Here is a 27,020-nt window from a genome sequence, read left to right on the forward strand (position 1 = left end):
GGAGCTGGCAGAACGGAGACGGCCTGAATCTTCCGCGGTTTGGGACCAGTTAGGGAAGTTACACTCTGCCTGCCGCCAAGGCCGTCCGGCGGTTAGAGAGCCCGATGAACCGGGAAGAAAACGTGTTCTCCGGTCAGCACCAGGAGCCCCGCGATCTCTGCACACACACAGGCGTCTCGACCGTGGGGGAACCGGCGCCAGCGAGGAGGCTGAGCGCACGTCCACCTCCCGGTGGTGGAGGCCCCTTGGCGGCATTTGTTTTGCTCCCCCCGCCCGCCCCTCAGCAACACGGCCAGCCCGCCGGGTCTGCCCCTCCAGGTGTGGTGCATTTATGGTGACAACAGCGGGAAGCAGAAAACACGCACGACGGGGCCCGAGTCAGAGGATGCACACGGCACGCGTGTGTGCATGCGTATGTGTGTGTGCAACTGCTCTCGCCTCTAGGGGCCCTGGTGGCGTTTCTCGTGGTCCTGTGGGCTGTGTGACGGGTTGTTAGACCCTCCCGTGCGCTGTTGTGGATTTTGAGCCACGGGCCTTTCCGCCTGCGCTGACTCCTTCCGGTGGGGAAGGAAGAGGGTGCTGAGGTGCCCCAGGACCCGGGTGCGGCCACGTTTCCCCAGGCCGCCCCCCGCCAGCTCTGGGGGCCCACCTTGCTGCACACAGCCTGAGGCCCTGCCCCACCCCGGCCGGCACAGCCTTCCCCTGGGAACAGGTCTCTGGCCGGGGCGGGTGGGAGGGGACCCGGGGGACCCTGGCACCACTGTGCTGAGCTGGGCGGTGCGGCCGAGCCTGACTCACTTAAACGCCTTCAGGCAGGCCTCGGGGATGTGCTCCTTGTCAAACTTCTTCAAGGAGTCCAGGAACGTGTCCACTTTGCCCATCATGATTTTGGCCGCTTTCCAGCTCTTGTCCTTGGGGATCTTGCCCCCCGGCGCGGTCAGGATCATGACGGCGGCCGTGACGTTGACCACGGCGTCCGGGGGTGACCCGAAGGACTTCAGCTCGGTCAGGTTGTTCTGAAGATGACAGATGGGGAGCACCTGAAAGGGGCCCGCAGGCCCCGGGACCACCCTGGGAAGCTTCCACAAGCCTGCGGCCGCTTGCACACGCACACCACGGCTTCCTCCTCCCCTCTGGCCGGTCCGTTTCTTGCTCCTTCCCTTCCCGCACCTTATTCAGCGTGTCGAGAGCTTCCTGTGCGGCCAGCAGGGCCGGCTCCGCCTTGGCCAGGTCCGTTTCACATGCCTTTTGTTTCTCTGTGACATTCTGGAAGGAAGCCACGTGGGAAAGATCAGCGCAGGGATTGGTGGGGGCTGCGTGTGAGAGTGTGTGCGTGGGTGTGTGTGTGTAGCCCTGGGCAGCAGCGAGAGCACGGACGGAAGTGAGGAGGGTGCTGTGCCCCGTGCTCCCCTTCATGCCCGGGAGGTCACTGGTCACCGCCTGGAGCCCGCCTTTCTCCTCTCCGCCCCTCTGCCCCTGCCCCTCAACAGGTTGGAATGAGCCATGGGGGTGGCGGACTTGGGGTTCTGGAATGGCCCCCGCTTCCGGGACCGACAGCGGTTAATGTCCGGCACCCGCCCCTCTCCAGCCCCTGCATCCAGAAACGGCCCCCGCGAGGGTGCTCCGGGGAGGAAGGCCCGGGTGCTATCCCCGGGTCAGTCTGCCCAGCCAGCGCCTTCCACGCCCGTTCCTGTGGTCGTGCCCCACGTTGTTCTTAAAGTCGGGGGCAGGATGCACTCTCCACGGGGTGCCTTGCAGAGAGACCCTCTCCTTTCTGTCCTCGTCCTCTGCACCCAGCAAAGCCCCCAGCCCCTACTGGCTCCTTCCTGATGGACACCACGCAGCTACTGGTCTCTGTGCTCGGCACCCAGAGACTCGGAGGGGTTCTTCCCGATCCGAGGAGCGAACGCACAGGTGCATGAACACGTTCTCACTTCCTTACGGGGAGGGCGAGCCAGACCTCCGAACTGTTCCAATTTGGAGAAATCACACACTGGCACTAAGAGACAGTAAGGCCTCAGAGCCAGTGGCGGGGGCTCCTCGTGGCCCAGGTCTCTTGGGGTGAAGGTGCTGCCTGGGCGGGCTAACCCGGGGGCACCACCCGGGGCTTCCTCCCCGGGGAGCACCCCTGACCCCGGGGTTGGTCATTAAGAGCCACACGTGGTATCAGACGGGCAGGTCACAGAGTTTGGGGTGTGGATGTGGGTCCTGACTGCCACTCCCTAGTTTCGAGACCCCGGGCACGTTGCTGACCACCCTGAGCCTCAGAGGGTTGTGGTTCTGCAGCTCCTGCCACCCCGCCCGGCCCAGTGACCTCGGCACCTCTGGGGAGCTCCTGGCACAGGGTCTGAGGACCAGGGCCCCCATCCAAGGGCAGGGCGCTTCTCAAACCTTAATGTGCTCACAGGTCTCTGGCATCTTGTTAAAATGCAGACCTGATTCAGCAGAGCTGGGCCGGGGCCCGAGAACCTGCGTCTCTCACCAGCTCCTGGAAATGCCACCAAGGTGGCCTGGGGACAGACGGCACGGCTCCAAGAGGAGACGGCCCTCCTCTGAGCTGGGAGAGATGCCCCCTCAGGGGGCTTCCTGCAGGTCTGGGAGCCCTCCCGGCCTTTGCCTGGGCCCATGGGAGATACTGACCACTCAGGGGAGGCCTGGCCTGGCATAGCCATGAGCCACAGCCCACGGAGGCCCCGCGTGTCCGCACACCTTGTTGATGACCTCCACCTTGGCCTCCTCCTCGTCCGCAATGGCTTTCTCTTTGCTGACCTTCTCGGTTTCCACACCCACCACCTGGATCAGCTTGTCGGCATTCTCGTTTTTCTGCTTGAGCTCAGCCTCCTGAATCGCCAGCTTGGCTTTTAAGTCATCCACCTCGGGGAGGAGACGCCAAGAGACGGGTGAGCTTGGGCCCCGGGGCCACGACACAGAGCGGGAGGGGGTGCGGGGAGGCAGTAAGTGACAGGGTGGCCTCAGTGCAGGGCGTCCTGGAACGGGCACGTCACGGACGCGCCAGACTAGACGCACGAATCGCGCCCGGCTCGGCCGACGCGAAGCACCCAACGTAACGTCAGCACTGCGAAAGCATTTTGAACCCGTTTTTGTTTTTTTTAATACTAAAACCCACGCGTCCTTTCTGGCGTGAGAAGGGACGTTTCTCTAAGGCCGGAATCCCGTTCCTCCGACTCGGGGGACGGTTCTTCCCTACCTGGGACGCTGTGCCCTGCAGTTTCATCAGGCCGTTCTCCAGCCTCTCGATCTTGGCCACCAGCTCCATTCTCTTCCTGGCCAGCAGGTTCTGGTAAAGCTTGATCTGCTCCAGGAAGGTTTTGGGGGTGGTGTAGTTGTAACGCCTCTCGGTGGCCAGGTACAGCCTGGACATCTCGTTGACCGTGGTGTGCACGTAGGCTATGAAGAGACTGATGGAAGCCTTGACATCTCCCTGCAAAGGCAAGATGGGCCGTTGGTTCCCTGTCCCCTGGCGGGAGCGACCCCACTCCGGTGGGGGCCATGGAGGAGCCCCGGGAGGAGTGGGGGCCGTCAAGACAGCAATGCCTGTGCAGGCCGTCGTGGGCTCTTGGTGACACTGTACCAGCAAGGGTCTGGCTCAGTGCCAGGGACGCAGCATGGCTTGACTCCCGTGATCACCTCTCTCTGATCCACGCCCGCCCATACCTGGGAGAGCGCAGGGCCCGACGGTATGTTTGAGTGAGCTGGGCCATCCAGTAGGCATTTATTGTGCGAAGGGTCCTACGCTGGGTCCTGCTTCCCACGGCAGGGTCACAGCCACCACCGTCTGGGTCCATCCCATCTGCCTGGGCGCCTGGTCCCAGGAATTGTCCAAGCCATGCCAGCCGTGATTCAAGGTAATTTGGAAACGTGTTCCCCCTGACACGTGCTGCTTCAGCATCTGCCCTGTGGCCCTCGCTGGTGCCAGCCGTGGGGGCCTTTGCCCGATCTTGGGGGGCGGGGCTGGAAACCCCACATCTGTGCCCCGAGCAAAGTGTGGGAAGGGCCCATCCCAGAGTAGGTGCTCTAGCAATGACCAGCAGGAGATTTTACCCACCTTTCCCACCAGGCCCACGGTTAACTTCAGGTTCAGTACTTAGTAACTGAATATGTGTCCAAAATAAAACAAAACATGATAACCAAGTGTGACTTATCCTAGGGCTCCTCGTTTCCCCCACTGGCTGGGTCAGGGTTTAATGGCCATTTCTAGGCCAGCAGTTAGCTCACACAGTGAACGTGGGCACCGTCTTTCGATGAAAGAAACGGCCTGCAAAAGACAAGCAGACTGACTTCCCCATCTCAGCCGTCCTGGCCTGTAGAGGAGAAGGGCCAGGGCACAGGGGAGGCGGCAGCCCCGGGCAGGGCTGTGCCGGAGCCCGAGACCAGAGGAAATGTGGGCCTCTGTGCACGCTTACCAAGTAAACACGGGCTCCCCAGGCAGCCCTGATCAGGCACTACGTTTAAAGCCTGATCTGCTCAGTCTGTTTGTACCCCAGTGTCAACCCTCCTGCCCCAGCCCCGTGGGGCCGTGGCCTCAGGGGAGGGTACTCCAAGCTGGCAGAAACGAGAGTCTGGGGGCACAGCAATGCAGGACGTGAAAAACAACCAGAAATTTATCATCATTTGCGATTTTGATCAATTTTGATATTCGTTCATTGTGAATTATTCGGCATTAATTTGCATGGTTAAAAGAACCACATTAAGACATCACCGATCTTGACTGCTTAAAGTTACTCCCTCCCTTCTCTTAAATTTTGCACCAAGGCGAGTCCTTACTTGCCTGGAGGCAGAGTGCGTGGGGTCCCCCTGTCCCACGCGGCAGACCCTCCCGGCTCTGTGAGCCCCAGTACAGGGGGCGGCAGAGGGGGCCGTGCCCAGTGACTCACCTGAATGCCCTCCGTTTCCTCGAGGAAGCGTGCACTCACGGACACCAGGGCATCTTCTGGCCACTCGTGGAACCAGTTGATGGCCGTGCAGTTGACAATGGCGGGGAATTTTCTTGCCCGCACACGCAGGACGGAGCCCACGGGAGAGAAACACAGGATCACCTAGAAGCGGGACACAGAGGGGCAGCTCATTGGTCACGGTGCTGCTGAGGCCAGAGCCTGCCAGTCCGGCAGAAAGCTCCTTCGGAAGGAAAGCTCTCTGTGTCGTCCGTTTCGGGTGTCCGCAGAGAGCACCCGGGGTTCCGGGTTTGCGTCACAACCGATAAATGCTCCACTGCACGCCTCTCATGAGGGATGGAGAAGTGTGCAGGTAAGGCCCTCTGTCACGGCCGCCGCAAAGTGGGGGAGAGAAAGGCCGGATGAAGGACAGAGTGGGGAATGAGCATCCAGGCCGGGCAGATAAGGCCCAAGGACAGGGCCGGCCTCCTCCAGGCCTCCGAGAAGATGGCTAATCCCCAGACAGTCCGGGACTCTCTGGGACCCCAGCTGTTCATAGGTGCTATGCAAACAGGCCCTGGGGTCCCTTTGGCTGGACCGGGAAAAGCCTCAGCCCTGCGGGCCCCTCCTCGTTCTCCTTCCACGGGGATCCTGGGCTGGCTCGTTGCAAGTGGCCGTTCGACCGGAGAAAAGCCGGGCCGGGCACGGGGAGCATCCATCAGGGGCTCCTTCAGCCCCCAAACAATGTCTACTGGTCAGACTGTGTAACCCAGCAGGTTCTAGAAGAGCTACTGGGCTGAACCCTCCCAGAGGGCAGCACCATCTGGGTCAGGGGGGCAGCTGCCCCTTCTGGATGCTGACAGAAGGGAGAAAAGGACCCAAAGTGCCCTCAGTCCAGTGGGGTAGTTCAGCCCAGTTTCCCTAAGAAAGAACGTTGGAGGTCAAGGCCTACTTCCTCATCTATCTACACCCGTGTGTGTGTCGGGGGGTAGAAAACGCTTCTCTTGGCCACGAGACACCTCCGTCGGCTCACGTCCACCGCGCAGCCCCACCGTCCTCTCCGACGGGCCTTCCTCGTGCGAAGGGGGAGCAGCCCCTCCGCCCCCCCACCCGACTCCGCACAGAGGAAAGGACCTGAGCCCCGCGCCGGGCCCCCCCGGGATGCTGCGAAGACGCGAGCTCCCACCTTAAGCTGCCTGCGCACTTTGTCAATGAAGAATTTCCAGCATGTTTCCCGAGTGTCGTTCATGCCGACGGACTTCACTTGGGGTCGCATAGAGGAGATGATGTTCTCCAACTCGTCGTCCGTAAACAGCCCCGGTATCTCCCCCGAGGCCAGCAGGTCGTTGATCAGCACCAGAAACTGCTCTTCGGCCACCTGGGAGTCTGTCATCAGGAACACCGAGGGGACATTCTTCACAGCTGACTTTATGTACTGTGCACCCAGGTCAACCTGGACGCAAGGAGAGCACGCCGAGGGTCGGTCACGGGGACGTTTGCTTGGAGGCGTCCCCCACAACCACCCGGGAGGGGACAACCGGGGATCAGCTTTGTGAGCAACGTGCGGGGTCTGTAGAAGGGGACCCAAAACCTTGGGCGGGAAGCCATGCTCGCAGCGCCCACGCGGGCAGAAGCAACCCAAGTGTCCGTCGGCCAACAAACGGACAAAGGTGGCCTCTCCATATGATGGATTATTGAGGCTTCAGCAGGAAAGACATCCTGACACCTGCTGCAACCCGGATGTGCCTGGGGGACGCGACTCCCGTCCGCAAACGACAAATACTGTAGGATTCCACTGGCAGGAGGCCCCTGGGGTGGTCAGGTTCATACAGACAGAACGTAGCGGGGTGGGCGCCAGGGGTGGGGACTTCGTGTTTCAGTTTGGGAAGACGGAGACGGGGGGTGGTGGTTATAAACCAGTGTGGGTGTGCTCAATGCCACTGACCTGTATGGTGACAACGCTAAATTTTGTGTTGTGCGCACAGTTTACTACCGAGAAAAGATAAAGGGGGGGAGAAAAACCCTCACATAGAGATCCCAAAGGAGGTCCTCAGTAAATGCATCGCGGGCTCAGGTCTGGAGCTCAGTGCCAGGAGGACACCGCTCAGAGCAATCCCTACACGGAGCAAAACGCCTGTCCGTCCCTACTAGGATTTAAAGAAACAGCCGCACGAAACGACTATGCTCATTCTGGAAGCATCCGTGAAGGAGACTAGTAAAAAGGAGAAAGAAAAAACGCACGTGTCAGAACGGTATGAATACCTTCCGTTTCTCGAAGAATGTGCCCCCTTACACGCGACAGATGTAAATGTCCGTTTGAAACGTCTGTCGTCCAGGTACTGATGCGAATTTGCAGGGTTTGATGACCTACTACGTGTAATGTCTAATTTTTCTCTGAGACCGATGGGCCCGTGTAATCGTTTCAAAGGCTTTAAAACGGGCCAGTTGGAGGCATCCCGTGTGGCTCAGTGCTGCCCTCTGGCAGCAGCCAGCCTCCCTGGCGTCTCTGTCCGGACAGAAACATTACCAAGGTCCTTAGCTGGAGGGGACGGCGGTGGAAAGCAAGCCCCAAGTTCCACGTGTTTGACAACTTAGCACGAAAGCGAGGGGAGGTCCTGAGCTAGAAGAGGAGGGCCACACCGGTGGGGTTCGGGCAGGGGCAGGGGCAGGGGTGCAGGCTGGAGGAGCCTCCGAGCTAGGAGGAAGGCTGTCCTCGTCTTGCCGCCCCACTGAGCCCGTGGTTGGAGATGTGTCTAAATCCAGAGGCCTGAGCGTGCGCAGCCCGGCTGTCACCCCCAGGGAGGTGGCGGAGGGCAGCGGGTCTGTGAGTGGGAAGGCAGCTTCTGGGGCGGGGGTGGGGTCGGCAGGATGCCGCGGAGGGCCCTTTCTTCCTGCAGGTGGGAGCCACTGGGTGCAAAGCTCTAAAGGTTCCCCAAATTCAGATTCCAAGTCTGGCCCGACTGGCTGAGGCGCGCAAAGCTAACTGTACGGCCGTCCAGGTCAGGGTGGAAGTTTCTGGAAAGACTGAAGGCCTAGGAATGGGGATAAGGGGCTCCTCCTGACCCAGCTGCTCCCCCTCCCGCCACGTCTGGGTCTGTGGCTCCTTCCCATCAGCCCACAGGTGCTCCGCTGCTCGGCCGGCCGGCTCTCTCCTCGGTGCCCCCAGGAGAGCCCGCGGGGCTGTCCCTCCTCTGGCGCGTCCCTGTCCTGCCCCGCCTTGGCTCTGCCCCGCCGTCTCAAAGCTTCACCCCTCTGACCCTGGCGGCCACACCTGCCCTCATGCGGCCTCGGCCCTGCGTGTTCTCTCTTGCCCGTCCCTCACTCCCACCCTCTTAGGCTGCTGGTCCCGTCCTGGGGTCCCCGCCTCCCACCTCCCAGCACTTCCCAGCCCCCCAGCACGTCCTTCCTCTCCCCCAAATTCCTCAGATGCCCATGTATGCGGAGCGGCATCACGTAGGTTCCTCCCGGCTGCCCCCCGGGCCCCCAGCCCAGATCTGCCCCGGCCTCATTTGCGGCCTAGCGGAGGGCACCACCCTGCTGGGCGCCGCTCCGGGTGCGGACGTCACGGTCAGCTCCCAAAGCTCGGGTGCCTGCGGGTCCCTTCCCCACTCGCCCGTCGTTGACAAGGAGGTCAGTGATCACCCGCGTCCAGGGGGAGTCTAGGGGTTGGCGTTGGTGGAGGGGAGCACACGCTCCCATCTCTGGCTGGGAGGCCCCCTAAGCTGCTTATTATCATCAGACCATGATAGCTGGGCCCTGACTCAACTTCCGGGGTTCCCAATCAGGTGTGTCCCTCCTCTCCGGGCTACGACTCAGGCTTTGGGGGAGCATCCCACAGGAATACAAACAGGGCAGCGCTGGGGCCCGGAGAATGGGGAGCCCAGCGAGGCCCCGCCCCCCTACTCCCTCCTGTGCGGGCAGAGCCCTGGCGGGTGGGGGCACCCCTAGACTGCCCCTCAGGTCTCTCCCTTCCCGCTCCCTACACGGCCCGGTCCCAGCCCCTGTGGGGCACGAGGCTTTTCTGCACCTCCCCACCGCTCACCCCGCGGCACTCTCTGTGGTCCTCAAACCGCCCTCCATTTTGTTCTGGGACCTTCCCAGGTCTTGGTTCTCTCTGCTCAAACACTTGATGGCATCTCGTTTCCTGGGGACCACGTCCAGGATTCTCCACAGTGTCCCTCGGGGGCGGTTCCTGACCCCTTTCCTGCCTCTAACCTCCAGCGGGCGTCCACAGCTTATGGTGCGGACCGTGTAACGACATCACATCACTAACGGCACAACACAAGCCCCGTCAGCCCACTTTGTCTCCTTCTTTACTTCTGAACACACAGCAGCTACTCAATAAGTGATAGCGGACGGTTAGCACCAGCCGGCTCGCAGTGGGTGTTGAGGGCACAGTCCTCAGATCGCCTGTAAGAACGCTGTTCAGACTGAACACTCACAACTGGCCCTAAAGTGAGGTGCCAGGGACAAAATCCACACAGCGACAGACACTGGGATGCAATCGTAAAAATAAACCAGTATGTGGGGCGCCTGGGTGGCTCAGTCGGTTAAGTGTCCGACTTCGGCTCAGGTCATGATCTCACGGGTCATGAGTTCAAGCCCTGCATTGGGCTCTGTGCTGATGGCTCAGAACCTGGAGCCTGCTTCCGATTCTGTGTCTCCCTCTCTCTCTGCCCCTCCTCTGCTCACACTCTGTCTCTCTCTCTCTTTCTCTCTCAAAAACAAGTAAACATTACAAAAAAGAAATAAACCAGTATAACTTGGTTGATAGATTAGAAACTTTTCAGCAGAGAAAACCCAGTGAGATGATACAGCTCAGAGGCGAGGGTCCTAAATGCCGTCAAGTGCACCCGGGAAATCAGAGTGAACTAACTTGACCGGCTAAGCTGCAAGCCGGTCCAGTCCAGGAGGCGGTGTAGCCCCCGTAGGAAGACCTTTCCCTTAACGCAAGGACCTAAAAATACATCGGCTAGTCCTTTGCTGGAAAGAGTAGAATCCCCTGGGGACAATGCCAAGGACAGAAGCCACATGCTTGTCCAGAGGTTGTGGTCCCTGGCAGAGCCCCCCTGGCAGAGCCGGCAGGGCTGAGAATTAGCACCCCGTCCCCACTGTTGTTCCAAGGGTCTCTGCCAGCGGACCACCTCCTCCCGCAGAGCATCCCAGGGTGCTGTGCCCCGGCAGGGCTCCAGGTCACCCCGCTAAAGCTGCCCACCAACGACCCTCAGGGTCCTCAGGGCCCCGTGCAGTGGGGAGGGTCCCCGCTGGGTCCGGCCTGCAGAAGCGGCCCCCCGGCACCAACGCAGAGAGAGATGCGCCCCCTGTAATGCGGTCGAATCAGTTTCAGTTCTAATCTGAAGCAGGACGCCGATTTGCTCTGGGCCACTCATGTCTGATGAGCACAGTTCCCCGGCCAGAGCAAACTTTCGGGAAAAAGAAATCAATGAAAAGCCTCCGCGGCACATCTTGGTGATGGGAGACCTGTTGACACTAATGTTTATTTGATTAATTCAAAAAGTGGCCTGGCAGGATCCAAGCTCGTAGTCAGATACCGAGTAACCGCCCGGAATTATTTACTCTGGGGACCCGGGAACGACAAGAACAACTCGGCGACCAGGGGCAAGAACCGGGTCCCGCTGCTGCTGGGCTGACCCTACAGACTCCAGCCCGGCAGGGACGGGGACCCGCACGGCCTCTCCCCTGGGCCACAGGGGCACGGGCGCTGGTGGAAGCACGTGTCCCGGCCCTTACTCCCTCCGACGAGGACCCTGCAGGGACATTCACTTTCTGTGTCTCGGGTGCCTCTTTTCGGACCGGCGCGTGGTCAGAGTTTCCCTGCCCCCCGCCTCCTCCCCTTCCGCAGGGGCGGCTCGTCAGAAAGCCACGTCTCACCTTGAGGTCTGGGATCCCATAGCCCTTCCTGAGGCTGATCTGGAACACGTCCAGCGCGCTGATGTAGGCGGCCAGGCGCGAGAGGCTCTGTTTCCCGCTGCCTCCCACGCCCACCAGCAGGGCGTTCCCACGGGGCGACTCCAAGATGCGGTTGATTTTGCAGACGTGAGCCACCGCGTCTTCGAACAGCACCTGCCGAGAGCCGAGAGGCTTCTTGGCATCCCGGGGCGCGCTGATGCGGCTCCGTCCACGGCCCAGACCCTCCTGGGGGGGGGGGGGGCGGGTCCAGGCGGCCTTTGCCAAGAGTCACGCCACCCCAGGGCACCGCCGTGGTTCCCGGCGAGGCGGGACGGGGAAAGCGGGGTCCCGGCCCCTCGCCTGTGCTGTCAGCACGGCGCACGCCCCTCACCAAGTTCATGACCGCGTTGACTTCGTTGTAACTGTCGAGGACGTCCACCAGGAGCTTGTGTAGATGGGCCACGTTGGTTACCGCGAGGTATTTGGGCTCGCCGATCCCGTGAGAGAAGTGGCAGAAGATATTTGGCTTGGCGAAGAGAAGCTCTTCGCCGAGATCCTAGGAATAAGAGGTAAGGCACTTCCGCGGTCCATCGTGGGCACGCAGCTCAACGCATCACGCTGCTTGCCGCAGCGGCCCCGGGACTCCGGGCCGAGTCTTCATGGGCCCAAACCGCTGCTGCTGGGGCCCTGCAAACCAGCGGGCAAAAACCTCCCCGGTAGGACGGTCCCATCTCCCATCACGTCAGGACAAAGAAAAGAATCTTCCAAGAAAGCCTAGGACGTACGAGCAGAGTGCCATGAGCCAAGCAGGCCTTTCTCTACGCCAAGCGGACGGAGGGAGCTCATCACATCCCGACCTACTGAGGCGTCAGTCCTTCCCCCAGACACACACTCGCGTGACCGAGTCACTTCTAGGGACCCGGCGCGGTCCTTCGCACGCTCACGTCGGGGCCCTTCCGAGAGGGCTCGCCTTATCGGCGGGCCCCAGGCACTCTGCCCTCCTAGGTCCTGTCGGGGCTCATCAGAGGGACTTGGTGGCTTGACTTACGTCAAAGAATTTCTTGGTGGAAGCCATCGTGACTCTGCGCAGCATGTCCTGGTCTTTCCCGTCCACCATCTTGTCGCCATACACCCTCTCGGCCTCATGCAGCCAGAGGCGGACTAGGTCGAGTGGTACCCTCAGGATCTCCGCTGTGGAGAATAAGAGCCCCTGCCCCAGGCACGGGACGGTCAGCATCGTCAGCTGCGCTACGGAGGCCAGCCAGGTGCCGTACGTAGCCGACGCGAGAGAGTGGTCACTTTCCCAGGCGGTGATCTGCCAAGGCACGGATGGCCGAGGCCATGTGCATCCCGGAGGCTGTGTCGTGGGCAGAGATGTGGGGGAATCCTCCTCCCACGAGAGGGCCAATGCCTTCATTCTCTAACGGGGTGGCTGGCGGAGAAGGGACAGACGAGTCTGGCCACGAGGGGGAACCAGACTCTCGAGGGCCACAGGGCGGGCAGTTACGGGCCGGGGATCCGCCGCAAGCCTGCCTGTGTCCGGTCCTGGCTCAGCCATTTGGCGACCGAGTGCCCCGGGCACGTCCGACAGGTTCTTACGGAGAGTCTAGCACGTTCCAGACCCTCTCTGGGGCTCCGGGATCACAGCCCAGATAGGCCCTGCTTGCATGGGGTCCACACTTCTAGGGGGAGATGGAACCAGGCAAGCAAAACAACAGGGTAGTGACACACGCAGCCCCATCATCATTGCTGTCATCAGTCCATAGGTCGCTTTGCTTTCTCTCCTGAGAGCAGCACAGGAGGAGAGCACCCACGGATCAGGGACTTGGCCAGAAGAGGGCTAAGGGAGCAGTACCTGGAAAATACTGGAGAGGTCCCTCAGGTTGAAGACATAATGAAATTTAATGGCCGTGGGAAGAAACATTGCAGTGACTTTCTGATGCAGGGCTGTTACCGGAAAAAGATACATCGATTCTTAGGTGCTCTTAACGGCCTCAGGAAGGGCAGAGCTTAAGGTACAGCTTCGAAAGCAAATGGACTACGAGGTGGTGACAACTTGAGTAAGTTCTGCACGGCCGAAGAGGGAGGTTTGCTGCCCTACTGACGTGTAAATCACTCCTTGTACACTGAATTTCCTACCCCCGCCCTCCCCTCAAGCCACTGGATTTCATCATACCTCCTGCTGCAACATAGCATCGTTTAAAAATATTGATTTTGAAAGTAGAAATAAAATATCTTCCAGGGGAGACTGCGAAGAAGCCACCAGCCCCGTGAAGCAGCAGGTTTTACTGACAGGAGGGGAGGGGATGAGCCGTCAGCTTACCCAGGGCCGAGGTCACCAGCTGGGCGCTCATCTTCTGAACCACCATGGGGACCGAGCGAAAGGCCAGGTGCTGGGCCAGGATCGTGTTGTAGATGGTGGTGAGGGCCTCCTGGCCCGGAAAGCTCACGGCAAACACACAAAAGTGGCGCTGCCGGGAACAACCACGGATCCCCGTCAGGCGGCCCCGGGGGGACCAGCTGGTGGCCCGGGGTTCCTGCCTGCCTGGGGGCGCAGGCTCTGCCCCCGTCACCTAGTGTTTCGCGGGCATGGTAGGAACGGACGGTCTCCCTCCTTGGGCCTCGTATGTGGTAAGATCCCACGAAATCATAAGGATCCGCTCAGATCCTTTAGAAGCGAGGTCCTGCCTGGATGGGGTTGCAGACGTTAGTACGGGAGATCCTGCTAAATCTGAGTTTCAGAGGGGCGCCTGGGGGGCTCAGTCGGTTCAGCGTCCGACTTCGGCTCAGGTCACGATCTCGCGGTCCGTGAGTTCGAGCCCCGCGTCGGGCTCTGGGCTGACTGCTCAGAGCCTGGAGGCTGCTTCCCATTCTGTGTCTCCCTCTCTCTCTGACCCTCCCCCGTTCACGCTCGGTCTCTCCCTGTCTCAAAAATAAACAAACATTTAAAAAAAAAAAAAAAACTTAAAAAAAATAATAGATAAATCTGAGTTTCAGGTAAATAACAAACAATTGTCCTGATGAGTAAGCGTGTCCCGAATACTGTACGGGATGTGCTTGTTCTGAGACCTCAACCCCACGGCGGCGGGACGAGCGGAGTTTGGCTTCTGCCCACCTGGAGCCTGGGGTCGATGGTGAAGGATCCGGAGGTGGGGTTCATGCAAGCCACGTACTGACAGTTGTGGATGTCCTTCAGCGTCAGCTTCTGTCTGTCGTACCTGCGCGAGGGAGACCCCCCCAAAGTCGTGCCACCGGCCCCCACCCCGCCCGCCATCATCTCTCGCGCGTGGTGACCAAATCCCACCATGAGTGTCGCTTATATGTGAACGGGCCGATTTCACTTCCTGTCCTCAAGGAAAATCTGGAAACGAGAGGCGGCGGAGTGGCTCAGCGCGCAGGCACGAGCTTCCGCCCCAGCTCTGCCGTCCAGCAGCATCGGGCCCCCCCAGGGGCCCAGGCAAGGCGGCCCAGCGCCCCGTGCCCTGCGCCAACACGGGGACTAAATGCGCTAACGCACGGAGACCCGACACAGGGCAGGTGTGCCCGGCCCGGGTCGTTCTAATCATGAACGATAATGACAACGACGATTCTCAGATAGGCTGGCCGTTTCCCTGACGAAACTTGCAGGGACTCGGATGAGCCGAAAGTTTGCATTTTTCACGTGCCTCTTACCTGTTGGGGTTCCCCGCACCCCCCCCCCCCCTTATGCGTTTTTCTCCGCTGGGAGTCATTGCTTGTTGTTGGTTTTCAGGAATTCCTGGCACGCTCCGGATACCGATCCGCTGTCAGCCTCTGCGAGTCCTCGTCCCCGTTCTGCTAATGCCGGATGGTGCTTGTGCCGTTACCGTGGGTGTCTTGTGAACGGGGGCCCGCGTGAGCCAGGGGCGGAGGGAGGCCGGGCTGTCCCGAGCCTCGCAGGAGGTGCACTCCTCTGGCCCGGTCTGCATCCCGGTCCTGGACCCTCCCCGCAGCCCCCGCCCCACCGCCTGCTTACCAGTGCCCGTGGTCCATGTGCTGTCGGATGAGCGTGTGGGGCGCCACGGTCCCATACTTGTCCACCTCGGGCATGTTCATGTCGTCGATGAAGTAGATCAGCTTCTTGGTGCCTGGCGGACCGTAGTTCCTCCCGGATTTCTTCTCCAGCGGCTTCTCCAGAACCCCTGGAGAAGGGAGCCAGCCGGCTGCCACCATGCCTGCTACATCCCGGTGGGAGGTCCTACGGGGCCCCTGGTCCCCAGCACCAGGTGGCGTGGCCTGGGCAGTGGCCATGGACGGGGCCCTGAGGATGGGTGAGCTTCGACTCCATCACCCCCAGGAGCAAAGCCGGGAGCCTTGGGCATCAAGGGTCCAAGGAGCAGGCGGCAGGAGCCTTGCGCCTGGACAACCTTGGGGCCACCCCAGACTGGCTGTGGCGGGAGCTCCCGGTGGCATCTGCCCAGGAGCTCTGGGACAAGGGGTCCTGGCGACTACTCCCATCCCCCCTCCTCTGAGGACAGAGGCCAGTGGAGGGGGCGTGGCCGGAGAAGGGGACCCTGGCCAGTCCCTGGTCTTCAGTGAAAAGGGATAATGGGGACTGTGGCGGTAAGGGGCCAGCCACTGGGATGAGCGTGACTGGGGGCGTCCAGACGGGGCAGTGAGGGCCCATCGTGGTCATTGAGCACCCCCCTGCGCCCCTGCTCCTGCCCCCAGTCCCACTCTGCACCTCAACCTGGCCCTCTACTGTACCCCTTTCCCTGGCCTCACCCCTTCTCCTGGTCCCAGCCCCACCCTGCACCCCTGCTCCTGTCCCACTTTGCACCTCAACTTGGCCCTCTACTGCATGCACCCCTTTCCCTGGCCTCACCTCTTCTCCTGGTCCCAGCCCCGCCCCGCACCCTAGCCCCTGCCCCTGGCCCCACCCCTCACCCCTGCACCTGGCCCCGCCCACTTTGTACCTCAACCTGGCCCCCTATTATGCCCCTTTTCCTGGCCTCACCCTGCACCCCTTCTCCTGGCCCCAGCCCCACCCTGTACCCTGGCATACCCCTGGCCTCACCCTACACCTCAGCCTGGCCCTGGCCTCATCTTGCACCCATGTTCCTGCCCCTGGTCCCACCTGTAGTCCCGTTCCTGGCCCCAGCCCCATCCTGTACCCCTGGCTCCTGGCCTTAGCCTCACTCTGCACCCCAGACTGGCCTCAGCCTCACCTTGCACCCTTGTTCCTGCCCCCAGCCTCACCCTATACCCCTGCACCCCTGCTCCTGGCCCCGGCCCCACCCCACACCCACGCACCCCTGCTCCTGGCTCCGGCCCCACCCTGCACCCTAGCCTGCCCCCCGGCCCCACCCCACGCCCCTGCACCCCTGCTCCTGGCTCCGGCCCCACCCCGTACCCCCGCACCCCCGCTCTGGCCCCGGCCCCACCCTGCAACATGGCCGAGGTCGTGTAGAAGTTGAAGGGCACGGCCTGCACGAGGTAGTCGTCGGTGTTGAGGCTCTCCAGCTTGTCCCCCATCAGCACCGACTTGCCCGTGCCTGCGTTCCCCACCAGCATCACCGGCCACGACTTCTCCATGAGCAGATCCATGAAGTAGCGAATACGCGTGGTTTCTGTGGTGTGCACCAGAGAGGCCTGGGCCGGGACGGGGTGGGGGTGGGGGTGGGGGTGGGGGTGGGGGGGGGGGGAGTCGTGACCCTCAGACGTCCTGCACCTCTGATTTCCACCTCCCGGCGAACCTGCAGACCCAACAGTTTGCCAAGTCCCCGGGTTTACTGTTGAAAATCGCGTGTGTTCGGTGACCCGTCAAGAGGTGTGAGACGGGGCGCTGAGTCCCGCTCCCCAACTGTCACCACCCCGGGGCGGGCACCTGCAGCGGGACGTCGGGGTCCAGCTCGAAGGAGGGCACTTTCTCTGTCCACGGCAGGAACTTTTTCGTGTCGGGATCTACGTAGTAGTCGAAGATGGTTCCCTGCGAGGGGAACTTGATCGTCTTGAACTCGTTGACCCACCATTTGCTGAACTCGACTCGATAGTCCACAAGCTGTCGAAGAGCAAATCGGAGCCGAGGGCCCGGCTAGGGACGCCCAGAGGCCCCGCCTGGACGGCTGGCTCCCCGGGGGGGGGGGGGGGGGCCGGCCGCTCACCTGGTCCTGGAACATGGCCCCCCCGAAGGCCCAGAAACAGGCAAACACAAAGTAGAGCTCGTACAGCTCCTTGGGGGAGTCGGGCGGCACGCTCTTCTCTGTGAGGAGGCACTCCAGCAGGCACAGGATGGTCTGGATGACCGTGACCTCCGGTATGGGCGTGATCTTCTTAAACCCAAAACGCAACTTGTCCAAGCACGTGGGCAGGTACTTGTCAAAGAGGATCATGAGGTTGGCCTTTTCTGACTGCACCTTGCGCCTCTCAATCCAGCTGCTCACTACCCTGGGGGAGACGGGGGGCACCGGGTGATGGGGCCACCGTGGCGGGCCCGCGTGGCGTCCCTCCCCTTGGTGAACATCCCTGGCGCCTCTGAGTGACTCTGGCGCTCCTGCCTGGTGATGCGGCCGGACGCCGACCTTGAGAGGGTCTGACGGGGGCGGCGGGGCCGTGGGGGCGCGCTCTGCCTCTGGCATTCTAGCCATAGGGGGTCCTGTAGCCTAGAACGGCTGGGAGCCATCTTTCCTACCCCAAATGAAGCCAATACTGATGGGGGCAGAGCTGGACATAGGGGAGGAGAAAGATTTCACATCGTCTGTGTGGAAAGGGGGAGGGGGATAGGAAGGGAAGGAGAGGAAGAGAGAGGAACAGGCGCCTCTCATTAGATCATCTGAGTTCCGGGATCCAGCCGTGCCTGAAGCACCGCTTGCTGAATTGAGCCAACCTTTTTTTTTTTTTTTTTTGCTTTAGCTAGTTTGAGATGAATTTGTCACGTTCTACGGAGGCGTCCAAACTAATGCAATAGGCAACCACTGAGGACCCGTGTTGGACTGTCTGGTGTCCACCCGCTGCTGGCGTGGGTTGTTGAGAAGCGGGCCACCCCAAGGGCGAGGGTACAGACTCTGGAGCCTGCTGCCTGGGCCTGAATCGACTTCGGCCAGCAGCAGCTTGGGCGAGTTACTCAACATGTCGGGCTCCCAGGTTTTTCACTTCTGAGTGGGAGTGAGGACTGCCTGGGCGGATATTTTTAGAGCCCGCAGAAGGGAGCCTGGCCTGCCGTGAGCGCTAAGTGCCCTGCCTAAAGCATAAACAGCGTCCGGCCCCCTGGTGGGTCAGCGAGCGCATCATTTCCAGGATGGGGCAGAAGCGGGGGGCTCACGTCACCAGACACGGCTAGCCTGGCATCCGCAGCCCCGAGGACAGGCTCCGATTCTTACCGTGCCTCCAACAGAACGGAGGACCGGCAGCTAAAACGTCTGCCCCACTGCACCCTGGGTTGTCCAGAATGACAGAGCGATCCTTTCCACGATCTGTGTCCGCGGGCAAAGCGTGGTAAGCCCCCGCCCGGCTCCCAGGGGGAAACCTCGCTCCCCTTCCTGCTCTGGGATGTGCTCTGCGGTCTCCCGGCCTCAAGTCACTGCTGTCCCCGTGGGAGGGATGCCTTCCTCCCGGGGGCCGGGGGGGGGGCGCGTGTTGGCCCCCTGCCCTCTTCACTTCCCCCCTCCTCGTCCCCAAACAGCCGATCACCGGCTTGCTCCTTCCTCCGGGGGCCTCGAGAACCACTCCTGGCACAAGGCTTCCTTTTGGCTCTCTCCTTCCTACCCCCCACCCCCTTCCAGTGCCCCCGAACCCTCCGCCTCCCTCCTGTTGCCTCGTCTTCCCACCCTGGAAACTCTCACATGTGGTGTAGTGGCTCCCAAAACACATGTCCACCAGGACCCATAAATGTGACCTTATTTGGAAAAGGGTCTTTGCAGACGTAGTCAAGGTTAGGATCCCGAAATGAGGGCGGGCCCCAATCCCATGACTGTCCCTACAAGAAAAGGGGACTGAGGGGAGACCACGAGAGACAGAAAGGTGGCCATGTGGATGTGGACGCAGAGATCGGGTGATGCATCCACGAGCCAAGGGTCGCCACGGGTGGCCCGGAGCCACCAGCAGCCAGGAGAAAGGCCTGGGGCGCTGGCTCCCTGGGGGCCTCTGGGTGGAACCAGACCCTCCAACACTCTGATTTTGGGTTCGGGCCCCCGAATCAATGCCAGATCTTCCATTTCTTAAGATTTTGAGCATTTCTCACATTGTCCCTTCCTCCCTGCCCCCAGTGGTCACCCATCGTCCCCTGGCGTGGCCGGCCCTCTTCACCCCAGAAAGGGCCCCCGTGTGGGCCCCGCAGGCTGGTCCAGTATCAGCTCCTTCCTGCCAAGAGCATCTTCAGGCTTGACGCTCTGTCCACGGACACCCGACCGCCACCCGGACCCCGGAACCTCCCACTCTAGCCACCCCGCCCCGCCACGTTCCCGTCAAGGCTGGTTCTCGCCTGGCGAGCTCCCTGCAGTTTCTGTCCGCCTGGAAAACTCCCTCTCCCGCCAGGTTTCAGCCCAAACTGCGCCTTCCTCTTGGGAACACTTCCCCGCAGGGTTCCCGGCGCACGGTGCCGTGGGCTAGTCCCCGTCACCACACCTCGTGTTCACACGGCTGTTGCTGGTCCTTCCGCTGCCGTGACCCGGGGCCCGGGGGAGGCCCCGCGTGCGGTATTTGTCGAACGAATGCCCGCACGCCCGCACAGGCGACTCGGAAACGCCGCCAGCCTCGCCTTTCTCTGCCAGTTTGGAACGGAAAAGCGAAAACCCAACTCACGGGTTCCACCCCAGGTCTGTGGGGTTGATGTACAGAATCCCGGCTCTGGAGACGGTGGCCGGGGTGGCCGTCCTCAGGTGGCTGATCTCAAACACCAGCCTCATGGTGCGGTTCAGGGGGATTCGCTCGTTGCTGGCCAGCGTGAGGACCTGGGAAGGGGGTCAGGCCTGTGGGTTTTCAGCGGCCGACATGCCATTGTCCTGATGGTTCGTCACACGGGGGTGTCTCAGAACAAAGAGGGCCCATGCACCTGTGCTCGTCACCAGCCAGCTTCCCTAGATGTCCCTGACACCTGTCCCACCCCCAGACAACACGGGAGGCTTCCCGAAGCGAGCACCGCGTAGGGCATCACTGTGATACCACATTTGCTTTGGGAAAGCGTGGCCCCGTCCCCCCGCCCCCCTCCCCCCGGAGTTCTTGTGTTCCCTGTTCCACCCAAGTAAGAATCGTCCTCTTCCGCTGTTTCTAGATCATTCTGAATTCTGTTTCTGTCTTCCAAGATGTTAGATGTCCTGCCACGTTATGTCACATGCCATTTAGGCAAGAAAGTTTTCTATATCTGTGCCCTTCACCCATGCTGCTGCTGTTCCAGACAGACCCTCACTCCCCAGGGCCAGCCTACGGAAGGTTCCATCTCACTCCCCAGGGCCAGTCTACGGAAGGTTCTGTCCATTGTGTGCAGCGGGTGGTGACGTGCTTCCCGTGAGCCCCCTGCCCCCCTCCGGGCCATCGCCAGGCTTTGAGGGTTAGCTCTAGAATCCAGGAGCCCCTTGAACCTTGTTGTCATCCATGACGGTGTTGAGAGATTCGATCCACATAGGGTCTATGTCCCCATCCAGGACGATCCACTTGGGGCCATCATGAGTGATGTTGGCCAGGTCCCGCATTATGGTGGAGAAAAGGCCTGTGAATGAGCAGGGCCAGGGTGGGTGAGCAGGGCTGGTGTGGGTGAGCAGGGCTGGGGTGAGCAGGGCTGGGGTGGGTGAGCAGGGCAAGTGTGAGCAGGGTTGGGGTGGGTGAGCTGGGGTGGATGAGCAGGGCGGGGATGGGTGAGCAGGGCCGGGGTGAGCTGGGCCGGGATGGGTGAGCAGGGCTGGGGTGGGTGAGCAGGGCCGGGGTGGGTGAGCAGGGCCGGGGTGGGTGAGCAAGGCTGGGGTGAGCTGGGCTGGGGTGGCTGAGCAGGGCTGGGGTGGTTGACCAGGGCCGGGGTGGGTGAGCAGGGCCGGAGTGAGTTGGGTCAGGGTGGGTGAGCAGGGCCGGGGTGGGTAAGCAGGGCCGGGGTGAGCTGGGCTGGGGTGGGTGAGCAGGGCCGGGGTGGGTGAGCAGGGCCAGGGTGAGCTGGGCTGGGGTGGGTGAGCAGGCCTGGGGTGGGTGAGCAGGGCTGGGGTGGGTGAGCAGGGCCGGGGTGAGCTGGGCTGGGGTGGGTGAGCAGAGCCGGGGTGGGTGAGCAGAGCCGGGGTGGGTGAGCAGAGCCGGGGTGGGTGAGCAGGCCCAGGGTGGGTGAGCAGGGCCGGGGTGGGTGAGCAGGGCCGGGGTGGGTGAGCAGGGCCGGGGTGAGCTGGGCTGGGGTAGGTGAGCAGGGCAAGTGTGAGCAGGGCTGGGGTGGGTGAGCAGGGCTAGGGTGGTTGAGCAGGGCTGGTGGGGGTGACTAGGGCTGGGGTGGGTGAGCAGGGCTGGCGTGAGCAGGGCTGGGGTGGGTGAGCAGGGCAAGTGTGAGCAGGGCTGGGGTGGGTGAGCAGGGCAAGTGTGAGCAGGGCTGGGGTGGGTGAGCAGGGCTAGGGTGGTTGAGCAGGGCTGGTGGGGGTGACTAGGGCTGGGGTGGGTGAGCAGGGCTGGCGTGAGCAGGGCTGGTGTGGGTAAGCAGGGTAGGTGTGGGTGAGCAGGGCCAGGGTGAGCTGGGCCGGGGTAGGTGAGCAGGGCCAGGGTGGGTGAGCAGGACCGGGGTGAGCTGGGCCGGGGTAGGTGAGCAGGGCAAGTGTGAGCAGGGCTGGGGTAGGTGAGCAGGGCAAGTGTGAGCAGGGCTGGGGTGGGTGAGCAGGGCTAGGGTGGTTGAGCAGGGCTGGTGGGGGTGACTAGGGCTGGGGTGGGTGAGCAGGGCTGGCGTGAGCAGGGCTGGGGTGAGTGAGCAGGGCTGGTGTGGGTAAGCAAGGTAGGTGTCGGTGAGCAGGGCCAGGGTGAGGAGGGCTGCTGTGGTTGAGCAGGACTGGCGTGAGCAGGGTTAGTACTGGTGAGCAGGGCTGGGGTGGGTGAGCAGGGCAAGTGTGAGCAGGGCTGGGGGGGGTGAGCAGGCCCGGGGTGGGTGAGCAGGGTCAGGGTGAGCTGGGCTGGGGTGGGTGAGCAGGGCCAGGGTGGGTGAGCAGGGCCGGGGTGGGTGAGCAGGGCCGGGGTGGGTGAGCAGGGCCGGGGTGGGTGAGCAGGGCCGGGGTGAGCTGGGCTGGGGAGGGTGAGCTGGGCCCAGGTGGATGAGCAGGGCCGGGGTAAGCTGGGCTGGGGTGGGTGAGCAGGGCCGGGGTGGGTGAGCAGGGCCGGGGTGAGTTGGGTCGGGGTGGGTGAGCAAGGCCGGGGTGGGTGAGCAGGGCCGGGGTGGGTGAGCAGGGCCGGGTGAGCTGGGCCGGGGTGGGTGAGCAGGGCCGGGGTGAGCTGGGCCGGGGTGGGTGAGCTGGGCCGGGGTGGGTGAGCAGGGCCGGGTGAGCTAGGCCGGGGTGGGTGAGCAGGGCCGGGTGAGCTAGGCCGGGGTGGGTGAGCAGGGCCGGGGTGAGCTGGGCTCGGGTGCGTGAGCAGGGACGGGATGAGCTGGGCCCGGGTGGATGAGCAGAGCTGGGGTAAGGTGGGCTGGGGTGGGTGAGCAGGGCAAGTGTGAGCAGGGCTGGGGTGGGTGAGCAGTGCTGGGGTGGTTGAGCAGGGCTGGTATGGGTGACTAGGGCTGGTGTGGGTGAGCAGGGCTGGGTGAGCAGGGCTGGGGTGGGTGAGCAGGGCTGGTGGGGGTGACTAGGGCTGGGGTAGGTGAGCAGGGCCGGGGTGGATGAGCAGGGCCGGGGTTGGTGAGCAGGGTCGGGGTGGGTGAACAGGGCCGGGGTGAGCTGGGCTGGGATGGGTGAGCAGGGCCGGGGTGAGCTGGGCTGGGGTGGGTGAGCAGGGCTGGTGTGGCTGAGCAGGGCTGGGGTAGGTGAGCAGGGCAAGTGTGAGCAGGGCTGGGGTGGGTGAGCAGGGCAAGTGTGAGCAGGGCTGGGGTGGTTGAGCAGGGCTGGTGGGGTGACTAGGGCTGGTGTGGGTGAGCAGGGCTGCGGTGATCAGGGCTCGTGTGAGCAGGGTAGGTGTGGGTGAGCAGGGCAAGTGTGAGGAGGGCTGGTGTGGGTGAGCAGGGCAAGTATGAGCCTGGCTGGGGTGGGTGAGCAGGGTCAGGGTGAGCTGGGCTGGGGTGGGTGAGCAGGGCCAGGGTGGGTGAGCAGGGCTGGGGTGGGTGAGCAGGGCTGGGGTGGGTGACCAGGGCCAGGGTCAGCAGGGCCGGGGTGGGTGAGCAGGGCCAGGGTGGGTGAGCAGGGCTGCGGTGAGCTGGGCCAGGGTGGGTGAGCAGGGCCGGGGTGAGCTGGGCCGGGGTGGGTGAGCAGGGCCGGGGTGAGTTGGGCTGGGGTGGGTGACCAGGGCCAGGGTGAGCAGGGCCGGGGTGGGTGACCAGGGCCAGGGTGGGTGAGCAGGGCCAGGGTGGGTGAGCAGGGCTGGGGTGAGCTGGGCCAGGGTGGGTGAGCAGGGCCGGGGTGAGCTGGGCCGGGGTGGGTGAGCAGGGCCGTGGTGGGTGAGCAGGCCCGGGTGCCCCTGGGACGCCTGCTGGTGACCCGCCTCCACTCTGCCTGAGTGAGCAGGGCCGGGGTGGGTGAAGTGAGCAGGGCCGGGGTGAGCTGGGCCGGGGTGGGTGAGCAGGGCCGGGGTGAGCAGAGCTGAGGTGAGCTGGGCTGGGGTGGGTGAGCAGGGCCGGTGTGGGTGAGCAGGGCCGGTGTGGGTAAGCAGGGCCGGGGTGGGTGAGCAGGGCCAGGGTGAGCTGGGCCCGGGTGCACGAGCAGGGCCGGGGTGGGTGAGCAGGGCCGGGGTGAGTTGGGCTGGGGTGGGTGACCAGGGCCAGGGTGAGCAGGGCCGGGGTGGGTGAGCAGGGCCGGGGTGGGTGAGCAGGGCGAGGGTGGGTGAGCAGGGCTGGGGTGAGCTGGGCCAGGGTGGGTGAGCAGGGCCGCGGTGGGTGAGCGTGCCCGGGTGCCCCTGGGACGCCTGCTGGTGACCCGCCTCCACTCTGCCTGAGTGAGCAGGGCCGGGGTGGGTGAAGTGAGCAGGGCCGGGGTGAGCTGGGCCGGGGTGGGTGAGCAGGGCCGGGGTGAGCAGAGCTGAGGTGAGCTGGGCTGGGGTGGGTGAGCAGGGCCGGGGTGGGTAAGCAGGGCCGGGGTGGGTGAGCAGGGCCAGGGTGAGCTGGGCCCGGGTGCACGAGCAGGGCCGGGGTGGGTGAGCAGGGCCGGGGTGAGTTGGGCTGGGGTGGGTGACCAGGGCCAGGGTGAGCAGGGCCGGGGTGGGTGAGCAGGGCCGGGGTGGGTGAGCAGGGCCGGGGTGGGTGAGCAGGGCGAGGGTGGGTGAGCAGGGCTGGGGTGAGCTGGGCCAGGGTGGGTGAGCCGGGCCGCAGTGGGTGAGCGTGCCCGGGTGCCCCTGGGACGCCTGCTGGTGACCCGCCTCCACTCCGCCTGCCCGGACCCGGCTCCTCCTACCGTCTTTCCACTCCCTGGTGGCCGGGTTGATGATCCCAAAGAGCTCGTCACAGGTGACTGCCTTGGGGTCCAGGTCCACAGCGATCGGCTTCCTCTTCATGTTCTGGTAGGTCTTGTGGAGAGACTTGAGGACCTGGGGGCGTGGGGGCGGGGGGACGGGCGTTGACACCGGGCTCGGGGGCCCGGCCACTCCGGCACCCGAACCCAGGAAGGTGCCCTCCACCAGGGCTGCGGGGGCCTCCTGCGAACCCCAGGCAGAATTCCTGCTCTGCGACCGTTGTGCTTTGCCGACACTCGGGTGAGCCTGCGTCCCCCGAACGGTGGCCGAGGCAAGTAACCCGGGGACGGGGACCGCAGGCGCTCCCATCCGCGGACAGCGGAGCACCGTGTGCCCGGAGACCGGGCGAAGCTCGGGAAAACTCGCAGCGATTTCCTGACCGTGGAGGCCGTCCCCGCTCGTGGAAGAAAACTCCCCGCCATCCCTCCACCCAGAGAAAAGGGTGTTTAAGGACATTTGTCGGTGGTTCACGTGAACGCGCGTGTGTGTGCGTGTGTGCGTACAGACATAAACATGCATACGTGTGGGGCGCCTGGGGCGGGGGGGGGGGGGGGCTCAGCCGGTTGCGCATCGGGCTTCGGCTCAGGTCACGATCTGGCGGTTTCTGAGTTCGAGCCCCGCGTCGGCTGTCAGCACAGAGCCTTCTTCTGATCCTCTGTCCCCTCTTTCTGCCCCTCCCCTCTCCCTCTCTCTCTCTCTCTCTCTCTCAAAAATGAATAAACATTAAAAATGCATACATATGTATATGTTCCTTTTAGAAGGCTGGGTTCATACAGTTTCTGCCTTTTTAAAAATAACTTGTGAGCGTCCCCCGTGTTATTACTTTGGAAACGATCTTGAATTAATAGCACGGGAGTCCGTCCTGTGGGCGTCCAGCTGAACGCTTGCTGGCTTCGAATCTTCCGATGTTATCGATGTTAGTAATATTGGACGCCACCCTCTGCTGCTCACTATGCCCAGATAGTGGCAGGGGACAGGGGACAGGGGACAGGAGGGGCAGGTGGGGACAGGAACGTGGGGAGCTGGTGCAGGGGGGGCAGGTGGGGACAGGAATGTGGGGGGGCTCACACGGGGGGAGGAGGGGACAGGAACGTGGGGGGCTTGCACAGGGGGGCAGGAGGGAACAGGAGGGTGGGGGTGGGGCACTGGCCACAGAGGGCCAGGTGGCTGGTGTCCAGGGGGAAGGAGCAGGAAGAGAGGAGGACCCAGGACAAGGGCTGCGGCTGCCCCAGGGGTGTGGGGAGGCGACGAGGCCCTGCGAGGGTTGCACGGGGGCTGGGGGGGGGGGGGTGGGGGGCGGCGTGCCTGGGATTTGCCGCTGCCCGCGTTCCCGATGACGAACACCGAGTGCCGCACTTGAAGGAGCTCCTCGAGCTGTACGACCTTGAGCACGAAGCTGTCTTCCGCCTGCAGCTTGAGCTCCACGACGCTCTGCTTGATGATCTGGGGAGGCGCGCACAGGGCGGGGTGCTGGGCGCGGGGACCAGGCGGTCCTGGCGGGAGGGGGACTTCCTGCCTGGCAGGGGGTACTGTGAGGGAGGCCCCCGGCGTGGCTGTGTTCGCTCGCTCGTTCTCGCCCTGCCGGTGATTCTCCTGAGCACCCCTGCGGGGAACAGACCTGCCCGAAGCCCTCTCCGGTCCCCTGGGAGACCCGGCCCCCAGCATTGAAAGAGGGTCCCCCCCCCCGGGCTGGAAGTCCGTTCGTGGCTCCAGGGGGCCTCTCGTGGCAGAGGGAGCCGCGTGCCCCACCGTCGCACCTGCCATGGAGGTGCCGGCGTGAGACCCACCACCCCCCCCCCCCGCCCCGCCTGGCTGGACCCGAGGGCCCGCCAGGACCTACCTTTTCAAAATTCAGGTCCCGTTTGCGAGGCACGTCCAGGGCAGGGAAGAGGTCCCCGATCAGCCCCATGAACACAGGCAGGTCGTCGGTCACGATCTTGGGGATGTTGAAGTCTCTCAGCGCCCTCATCAGCACCTGGTCCTCTGCCCGGCTGGGGTCGCCCCTCTTCAGGGAGCCGGCCACCACCAGCACGGACTTGATGGCTCGCAGGCCCCAGTCGTAATGATCCTGGGGAGGGCAGGCACGGGCGGCGGACGTGAGCGTGCCTTCCGGCTCGGGCAGCTTCCCCAGACCGGCCCGGAAGGCACCCTCCCCAGCCGCCCTGCGGGCCCCAGATGCCGTCAGCTCGCACCTGCTTCGACAGGAGCTCCCTGCACAAGGTGTAGAGCGTGATGAACTTCCTGGCCAGCAGGCGGGCGTCCAGGAAGCCCTCGGCCACCAGCATGATCTCACATATCAGTTCGAAGTCGGGGACGACCATGGCACAGGGCCTGGGGGAGATCAGCGGGGTGGGCCTCCGGCTTCTCCCGTCTTCCTCCCACCACCCCATGGTTGGTCAGCCAGCCCCGCGCCTCACCTGCCAGGCAGCCCGCAGCGTCAGGGTTTCGGGGCCGAGGGGGTGGGCTCCCAGCAGCCCCCCTCCACTCTCCACCTCCCTGGTTCCTCCTACGCCCTCTGCCCTCCGCCCGGACTGTCGCCAGGCCCTACACCTGTTCTACGGACTCTTCTCTGAACCCTGCCTTCCACCGAAGGGCACGCGCCCCGTGCCCCCCAGGAAGGCAGAGAGGAAAGACCGCCGTCTACTTTTAGAGGGGGCCCTG

The 27,020-nt window shown here is 63.3% G+C and overlaps 1 protein-coding gene across 1 annotated transcript in view; it reads right to left on the reverse strand.

Annotated features, from left to right (window-relative positions):
• Nucleotides 1-27,020, reverse strand: part of DNAH17 (dynein axonemal heavy chain 17) — a 104,856-nt gene that overhangs the window by 23,155 nt on the left and 54,681 nt on the right. The window contains 22 exon segments of the mRNA XM_042915889.1: nucleotides 799-1,016; nucleotides 1,171-1,266; nucleotides 2,710-2,874; nucleotides 3,209-3,442; nucleotides 4,896-5,057; nucleotides 6,079-6,345; nucleotides 10,785-10,976; nucleotides 11,194-11,358; nucleotides 11,851-12,012; nucleotides 12,658-12,749; nucleotides 13,126-13,273; nucleotides 13,918-14,020; nucleotides 14,797-14,962; nucleotides 16,205-16,412; nucleotides 16,648-16,821; nucleotides 16,925-17,207; nucleotides 19,560-19,708; nucleotides 20,336-20,463; nucleotides 24,302-24,434; nucleotides 25,665-25,802; nucleotides 26,200-26,427; nucleotides 26,552-26,690. Of these exon segments, the coding sequence (XP_042771823.1) occupies nucleotides 799-1,016; nucleotides 1,171-1,266; nucleotides 2,710-2,874; nucleotides 3,209-3,442; nucleotides 4,896-5,057; nucleotides 6,079-6,345; nucleotides 10,785-10,976; nucleotides 11,194-11,358; nucleotides 11,851-12,012; nucleotides 12,658-12,749; nucleotides 13,126-13,273; nucleotides 13,918-14,020; nucleotides 14,797-14,962; nucleotides 16,205-16,412; nucleotides 16,648-16,821; nucleotides 16,925-17,207; nucleotides 19,560-19,708; nucleotides 20,336-20,463; nucleotides 24,302-24,434; nucleotides 25,665-25,802; nucleotides 26,200-26,427; nucleotides 26,552-26,690 (3,750 nt within the window).

This window comes from Panthera leo, chromosome E1 (assembly GCF_018350215.1).
Source record: "Panthera leo isolate Ple1 chromosome E1, P.leo_Ple1_pat1.1, whole genome shotgun sequence".
NCBI lineage: Eukaryota > Metazoa > Chordata > Mammalia > Carnivora > Felidae > Panthera > Panthera leo.